The 8,757-nt window shown below is 40.9% G+C and overlaps 1 protein-coding gene and 1 long non-coding RNA gene across 12 annotated transcripts in view; one reads left to right on the top strand and one right to left on the bottom strand.

Annotated features, from left to right (window-relative positions):
• Positions 1-8,757, bottom strand: part of tut4 (terminal uridylyl transferase 4) — a 236,501-nt gene that overhangs the window by 3,179 nt on the left and 224,565 nt on the right. For all 11 annotated transcript variants that reach the window (XM_061825505.1, XM_061825503.1, XM_061825506.1 and 8 more), the window contains one exon: positions 4,745-4,888. In XM_061825505.1, the coding sequence (XP_061681489.1) occupies positions 4,745-4,888 (144 nt within the window). The remainder of the gene's footprint in view (positions 1-4,744; positions 4,889-8,757) is intronic.
• Positions 1-8,757, top strand: part of LOC133503685 (uncharacterized) — a 41,569-nt gene that overhangs the window by 2,730 nt on the left and 30,082 nt on the right. The window lies entirely within an intron of this gene.

Consider the following 8,757-nt stretch of genomic DNA (forward strand, 5'->3'; position numbering starts at 1 on the left):
TCCTCTCCTTAATACAGTGTAGTCGTCCTGTCCCATGTGCAGAAAAACACCCCCAAAGCATGATGCTACCACCACCATGCTTCACAGTAGGGATGGTGTTCTTGGGATGGAACTCATCATTCGTCTTTCTCCAAACAAGGTTCGTGGAATTATGACCAAAAAGTTCCATTTCGGTCTCATCTGGCCACAAAATCTTCTATGACTCCTCTGTATCATCCAAATGGTCATTGTCAAACTTAAGATGGGCCTTGACATGTGCTGGTTTAAGCAGGGGAACCTTCCGTGCTATGGATGACTTCAAACCATGATGTCTTAGTGTATTACGGAGTCACCTTGGAAACAGTGGTCCCAGCTCTTTTCGGGTCATTGACCAAGTCCTGCCGTGTCATCCTGGGCTGATTCCTCACCTTTCTAAGGGTCATTGAGACCCCACGAGGTGATATCTTGCATGGGGCTCCACTCCAATTGAGAATGTTTAGCTTCTTCCATTTTCTAATGATTGCTCCAACAGTGGACCTTTTTTCACCAAGCTGTTTGGCAATTTCTCCGTAGCCCTTTCTAGCCGTGTGGAGTTGTACAATTTTGTCTCTGGTGTCTTTGCCCATGTTACAAGTTGGAGTTGTACTGATTGCATGGGGTGGAACTAACAGCAGATAACAACCTCACACAGGTGCATCTGATTCAAGATAATACATGGAGTGGAGGTGGACTTTCTAAAGGCTGACTAACAGGTCTTTGAGGGTCAGAATTCTACCTGATAGATAGGTGTTCAAATACACAAATAAATCTTTAAAAAAAACATACATTGTGCTTTATGGATTTTTCTTTTTAGATTATCTCTCTCACAGTGGACATGTACCAACAATGAAAATTTCAGAGCCCTCCATGATTTCTAAGTGGGAGAACTTGCAATATAGCAAGGTGTTCAAATACTTATTTTCTTCAATGTATAAAGGAAGGAGGAAGCTCGACCTGAGCCGGGTGAAACTCAAAGCTTCCAGCTGCACCTTGGCTCTGCTCTCAAGCGTTCTTATCCATGATTAAACATCAGTTGAATACAAATATTTTGGGCCTACGTTTACATGTACAGTACATACATTCAGACCGATAGAAAACACGCATACTGTCATAATCTATGGGCCTACATTTACATGTACAGTACGTACGTTCAGACCGATAGAGGACACGCATACTGTCATAATCTATGTAAATTAATTATCCACTATGAACATACATATCATTTCAAATGGGCATGTTTATGTAGCGTAAAAATGCAAACTTAACTTGCTTTACATAAACAATAGGCATCAGAAATCTTATCGCATTCGATGTCCAACATTAGTTTATAAGGTGGTTGATTCTTTGGCATGGACGGCCAAAACGTTGCAGAAACTTTAACTGGCATTCCCGTGACAACCTTGACATTAAGAATATATCCCTGTTCAAAGTAATTCAGGCCTTTCTGTCCACTCTTTGCCGATATTTCTGATGCCATGGGCAGAAAGGAAACAGAAATACTCTTGGGAATTTGGTCTAATGAATCACTCATAACATGCTTTGGCTGCATTGTGTCCGCCATTTTGATCAGTAGCTTGGGGTGCATAACAACAGTATCTAAGTAGGCATGGCTTTGGCGCACTACGCAGCTCTATCCATATGCCAATATGGCTGTATTTTCCCAAGTTTATTTTTTGAGGCTATTTTTTTTGGGAGGGGGTGAGAATAAACATGAAATGCACTGAAGCCCTAAAAAGTGAAGCGTGAAGTAACAAGGGAACACTGCACTACTCAGTGAATATACATACATGAGTGATTTTAACCATTCGTCCATGTGGGGTTAGCTTTCACTGTATTCTGTTTCTTCAAGATTGGTTAACCATTCAAGTACATGAAAACAAGCACATGAGGCATGGCTCAGACGGTGTGTCCATAATCTTAACAAACGACTCCTAAAATCACGAGAGAAGAGACAAACATGCGAGTTAGACTCGCCACTGCAAGGCAAGCTGAAGTGACAGCAGCAGCGAATTAAAGATTTATTTGGATTGATTAGGGAAGAATTTAAAATCAGTATTTATTTAGACATGCATATAGTAGCTACGGAAAGTAAATTAGTATATTTTTCTCTCACATTGGAGCCATTTGCTGAAAAACACTAACAGAAAAAATTTGAATTGGCGAAATTTTTGCAGATTTATGTAAGAAAAACTGACACATCAGACAGCCACAATGAGAGGTATATTTAACTTGGGTGCTGCTGTCCATTTATTCTGATCATGCTTGAAATGGTTCTACATCTTCATTGGAATCCAACTGTTTGATTCTACTGATTAGACTAAGGAAAACCACACTCCTGTCTAGATAAGGAAAACCACACTCCTGTCTAGATAAGATCTTACAGCTCTTAGTGCATGGGAGAGCAAATGAGAATCAAGAGCTCAAAGGAACTTTCTGAGGATCTCAGAGACAGAAATGTTGCAATGATCTCAGATCTGCCCAAAGTAAAAAAAAAATAAAAAAAAAATCTGCTGCACCTAAGGTTCCTAAGGGCACAGCACCCTCCATAATGCTGCAATGACATTTCAGACATTTGGGACGTCCAGAACCCTTCCTATGTGTGGCCGTCCGGTCAAACTGAGCAATTGGGGGAGAAGAGCCTAGTTGAGAGAGGTAAAGAGGAACCCAAAGATCACTGTGGCTGAGCTCCAGAGATGCAATCGGGAGATGGAAGAAAGTTCTAGAACGTCAAATCCCTGCAGCCCTCCACAGTCGGAGCTGTACCTTAGAGTGCCGTGACAGAAGCCTCTCCTCTGTGCAAGACATTAAAAAGCACCCATGAAGTTTGCTATAAAACACCTGAAGGACTCAGAGGTGGTGAGAAGTAAGATTCTCTGCTCTGGTGACACCAAGACAGATTTGTTTGGCCTTAATTCTCAGCATTATGTGTGGAGAAAAACCAGGCACTGCTCACCACCTGTCTTGTACAGTCCCAACACTGAAGCATTGTGGCGGCATCATGCTTTGTGGGTGTTTTTCAGGTGCAGAGACAGGACGACTGGTTGCAATGGAAAGAGAGATGAATGTCACCCAGTACAGGGATATTCGGGACGAAAGCAGTCAACGAAAGACTGATCAAATTGCGGAAAGTTAACTTTCCAACAAGATAATTAACATAAGCACACAGCAAAAATAACAAAGGAGTGCCTTCAGAACAAGACATGACAGGTCTTACAAAAAACAGCAACATCTTTCATGACGCTGGGCCAAAAGAAATGTGCTAAAATTTTCTCACAAGTTTTGTTTTACCCCAAAATGACCTGCCAATAGACTTTCATGTGCCAATGTAAGTACATGCTCTCGAAAAACTTTTGGAACCACAATTTGATGATGTAATTTCCATTCATCCCCCGCAGGAATTTCCGGTGACCTATACTTCCTCATCAAAACACCATCCTGGAAGTAATAAACTGGAATACTAGGCTCTTCAAAAGAAACAGCATTAGTTGCTAGCTAGCGAGTCACTGCGCAAGACGGAAATATACCCGGAAAGTCACACTCTCACTTCTCTGTATTGGGCGAACACTCCGGATAAACAATGACAATAGGATCAGCGCCAACTTGTGCCCCTCTGTTCGTGATGCAATGCAGGAGGCACCAGAACTGCATCAATGATGTATTCCACAGCGATTCACCAAAGGTAGCTACAATAGATCTTTTTCTGATTGGAGATGAGTCAGATCCTTCTTTTGTACGCTTGGCCAAGGATCTGTTATGTAGCGGATAAACTGCACTATGCACAAACATATCATGCACGAATAAATAAGTTAATAAGTAAGTTTCTTTTTGCTTTTCCCGTTAAGGGTCGCCACAGTGTGACATCTCAGATGAACGCTCATATTTGTTTGGCACAGTTTTTACGCCGGATGCCCTTCCTGACTCAACGCCTCTTGGGGAGTTGAGGTGAGAGGTGAAATACTAACTCACGACCCCTGGTTTACCAAACCAATGCTCTAACCACTGAGCTATGGTGCCTCGCACAAATAATTAATGCAAAAAAAAATATATATATATATTATTTAAGACGGTAATACGTGTTAACAGTATTATTAAAATGTTATACCATCATTGAGCATTTATTTTAGTTGGTAGAGGGATTCTGTTCTGACAATTAGAGGGATGAGGACAAGGGTTTCCTGTGGCCTGCCCGAGATATATATTACTGCTATAACAGCACATTCACAAAGATTATTATTAATGATTGTTGGACAGACAATTTTTTTGAAAAACAATGCAAAAAGTACAAATTTAGCAAAATAGAAATACAGATAAATTCCTCATATTTGTAGCATATGCATAGCAGCAAATTAAAGCGCATTATATTTCAGGACGCAAATACTTTATCACAGCACTGTAAATAAAGAAATTGGGAATCATAGGTAGATGTGATACAGTACATAGGAAGAAGAGTTTTCCTGATTTTTGGAGGCAGTTTGCAGGTTTTACATTATATTCAAGATAATATTACTGTACACACAAAAGGTCATGGTACCTTGATGGTTTCAACAGCTCAATCACACATTGACATATATTCACCCACAACAGGTGGGGAGATGGGGACAGCCCAATAGAGTTCGGTACAGTCTACCTCTTTTGGAAGTAACAGATGGCTTTGCTTCAATGGTGAATTCCATCAAAGAGGGTGAAAGAAATGTTGGATGATAGCTTTAAGCAGTATATATATTACCTGTTTGGGAGCCACTGTTTGCCTGCTGGATAAACTTCTGGGGGATTCTGTTTGGCCAGGAAAGTGTGTACTGGGGTGTTTTATTGTGCTCCCACAGTTGAGAACCTCGGGTCGCACCAATAAACTGTGCTGGGTGGCCCAATTCTAGAACGACAAGTCATACAATATATTACCATCATCTTACAAGAAACCAAAGAAAACAAATACTTGTTCATTGAGCTGTTAACATTCTATTGTCACTAGCAAAACTCACAGACCGATCAACTAGTGTCAACTTGTGGGAAAAAGCCCAATACCATCATTGGTGGTAGTACCAACACCGATTAGTAGTTAAGGAGGCCAATATATTTTTGGAGTGGATATACGCTTGTGCTAAAATTCCTTAATAATTTAACTGAAAATTTTGAATACAGTGTTCCCTCCTTATTTGCTTGGGTTACATTCCTCACCCCCACCCACAAATCATAACATTCTGTAAATCATGGACGCAGTATTGAAAAAACTATGTATGATATGTACCACATTTTTGCGGCTGTAAGGTGCTCTATAAAGTTTTCTCCAAAATGAACAAGCGCACTTTAACTCCAAAACAGGTTCTAAAATTTTTAGTGCTGTTGAGTGACAAGACCAATGAAGAAAACCCAAACAATTCTGTGACTGTTTTTATGTGGCCAAGGCAGAGGCCTTCTTTAACCCAGATCAGCATCTCTGGAGAGACCTGATAATGGCTATCCACTAATGTTCACTATCCAACCTGATAGAACAGCAGAGGATATTCAAGGAGGAATGCCAGAGGATCGTAAAATCCACGTGTGAAAAATTTGATGCAACTGTTCCTCAGTGCCTCATGAGTGCCACCATCCCATGTACTGTAATTTCTCGTGTATAATGTGCAAAATTTTCCAAACACATTTTCATACAATAAATAATAGCATTAGTTTCGATGTGACACCCCAAGTGTGAACATGTTGAGTATTGACTTCCCTACATGGGCAGCATGTAGGGCTGTGTAAGCTTCATGATATCACGTGATGTCAAGCCACACAAAGAAAATGAATGTAAATTTTGACCTAGAAGAAAATAAGATAAAATTCTCTCAGATTTTCTACTTCTCATTATTGTGGCATTGAACAAAATTACATGGTTTTAGTGACTTCAGACAAGACAAAAAATAAAATGTTTTTGCATGACTGCAGAAATCTTTTTCTTTTGGCTTGTCCACTTAGGGGTCGCCACAACGTGTCATCTTTTTCCATTTAAGCCTATCTCGTGTATCCTCCTCTCTAACACCCACTGTCCTCATGTCCTCCCACACAACATCAGTCAACCTTTTCTTTGGTCTTTCTCTCGCTCTTTTTGCCTGGCAGCGCCATCCTCGGCACCCTTCTACCAACATACTCACTTTAAACTGCATACACTACTTGAAGTCTTGACACTCTTTGTGCAAAGGTCACAATCAATCTAACAGGCATTGTAACTGCTCTTTATACTCGAAGACTGCATCCTTTGGAGAACTCTGAGTGGAGAAAAAAATCTGTCAATTGACTGTCTGTCTGCTGCTGTACCATTGTACAGTAGTGTTCAAAATAATATTTTTTATCGCTACATGTCAAACAAGTTTCCATTTTGTTGAGTAGTCTTCTTTTCCTTTCGGCTTGTCCCGTTAGGGATCGCCACAGGATGTTATCTTTTTCCATCCAAGCCTATCTTGTGCGTCTTCCTCTCTTAACAGCTGATATCCTCATGTCCTCTATCACAACATCCATCAAGCTTTTCTTTGGTCTTCCTTGCTCTTTTGCCTGGCAGCTCCATCCTCAGTGCCCTTCTAACAATATACTCACTCTCTTGCCTCTGAACATGTCCAAACCATCTAAGTCTGCTCTCTCTAACCATTTCTCCAAAACATCCAACTTTGGCTGTCCCTCTAATTAGCTAATTTCTAATCCTATCCAACCTATTCACTCCAAGCGAGAACCTCAGCATCTTCATTTTTGGCACCTCCAGTTCTGCTTCCTGTTGTACATCATGGCCGGCCTCACCACTGTTTTATAAATTTTGCCCTTCATCCTGGCAGATACTCCTCTGTCACATAGAACACCAGACCACCTTCCGCCAACTGTTCCACCCCACTTGGACCCGTTTCTTCACTTCCTGACCACACTCTCCATTGCTCTGCATATATATATATATATATATATAATATATATATATATATATATATACACACACACACACACACACACACACACACACACAACACACACACACACAGTGAAGAAAACAAGTATTTGAACACCTTGCTATATTGCAAGTTCTCCCACTTAGAAATCATGGAGGGGTCTGAAATTTTCATCGTAGGTGCATGTCCACTGTGAGAGAGATAATCTAAAAAGAAAATTACAGAAATCACAATGTATGATTTTTTAATGATTTATTTGTGTGATATAGCTTCAAATAAATATTTGAACACCTGTCCATCACCTAGGATTCTGACCTTCAAAGACCTGTTAGTCTGCCTTTAAAACTCCACCTCCACTCCATGTATTATCCTGAATCAGATGCACCTGTATGAGGTCGTTAGCTGCATAAAGACACCAGTCCACCCCTTACAATCAGTAAGACTCAAATTTGTAACATGGCCATGACCAAAGAGCTGTCCAAAGACACCAGAGACAAAATTCTACAACTCCATCCGGCTGGAAAGGGCTTCGGAGAAATTGCCAATCAGCTTGGTGAAAAAAGGTCCATTGTTGGAGCAATCATTAGAAAATGGATTGACATGACGATCAATCTCAATCGGAGTGGAGCCCCATGCAAGCTATCACCTCGTGGGGTCTCAATGATCCTTAGAAAGGTGAGGGAATCAACCCAGGACAACACGATCGGACTTGGTCAATGACCTGAAAAGAGCTGGGACCACCGTTTCCAAGGTGACTGTTGGTAATACACTAAGATGTCACGGTTTGAAATCATGCATGGGTTGGAAGGTTCCCCCTGCTTAAACCAGCACATCTTAAGTTTGCGAATGACTATTTGGATGATACAGAGGAATCATGGGAGAAGGTTCTCTGGTCAGATGAGACAAAAATTAAACTTTTTGGTCATGATTCCACGAACCGTGTTTGGAGGAAGATGAACGATGAGTTCCATCCCAAGAACACCATCCCTACTGTGAAGCATGGGCGTTCAAACACTTATTTGCAGCTGTATCACACAAATAAATTGTTAAAAAAAATCATACATTGTGATTTCTAGATTTTTCTTTTTAGAGTAAAAGAGGGACGTCAATCTTTACCCATGATGCACATCTTTTATCTTGGTTTTAATGGTGCGATAGAGCTGCTTCCCATTGGCTATCACTGTAGCATCTTCCTGGCTTCCCATTGGCTTAGGTGGGATGTCAATCTTTACCCATGATGCTTTGCATTTCTCTTAGACAGTGGACTGGCACCGAATCACGCCAGCACACATTGGAAAAGTGCAACTTTTTCATTATTTTCTTATTCATCTTTATTTACCATGAGCCCTAAGAAAATTTAGTTTTATTGAGTGCTGTGTATGTGTACATTCGTACGTATGTTTTCTCTCAACTTTCTGACGTTTGCCTCTTCTTCCGTCCCCCACGATAACTTTTGCTTGTACTCACCCTTCTCTTCGCAGTCACCCAACGCAAAAGGTAAATAAACATAATTTTTATTATTCTTTACAATATATACTTTGATGCTTATTTTTGGCGGGTGGAGGGTTGGGGGGCTTGTAACGGATTAGGGTATCCATCCATTTTCTTAGCCGCTTGCCCTCACAAGAGTTGCAGGAGTTCTGGAGCCTATCCCAGATGTCAACGGGCAAGAGGCGGGGTATACCCTGAACTGGTTGCCAGTCAATCGGAGGGCACAGATTACAGTATATACATGTAAAATGCACTTCTACTTACAAAAAATTCACATTATGAAACGACTCCCAGACCAGATTAATTTCGGAAGTAGAGGTACCACTGTGTGTGTGTGAGGGTG

This window comes from Syngnathoides biaculeatus, chromosome 7 (genome assembly GCF_019802595.1).
Source record: "Syngnathoides biaculeatus isolate LvHL_M chromosome 7, ASM1980259v1, whole genome shotgun sequence".
In the NCBI taxonomy this organism is placed as follows: domain Eukaryota; kingdom Metazoa; phylum Chordata; class Actinopteri; order Syngnathiformes; family Syngnathidae; genus Syngnathoides; species Syngnathoides biaculeatus.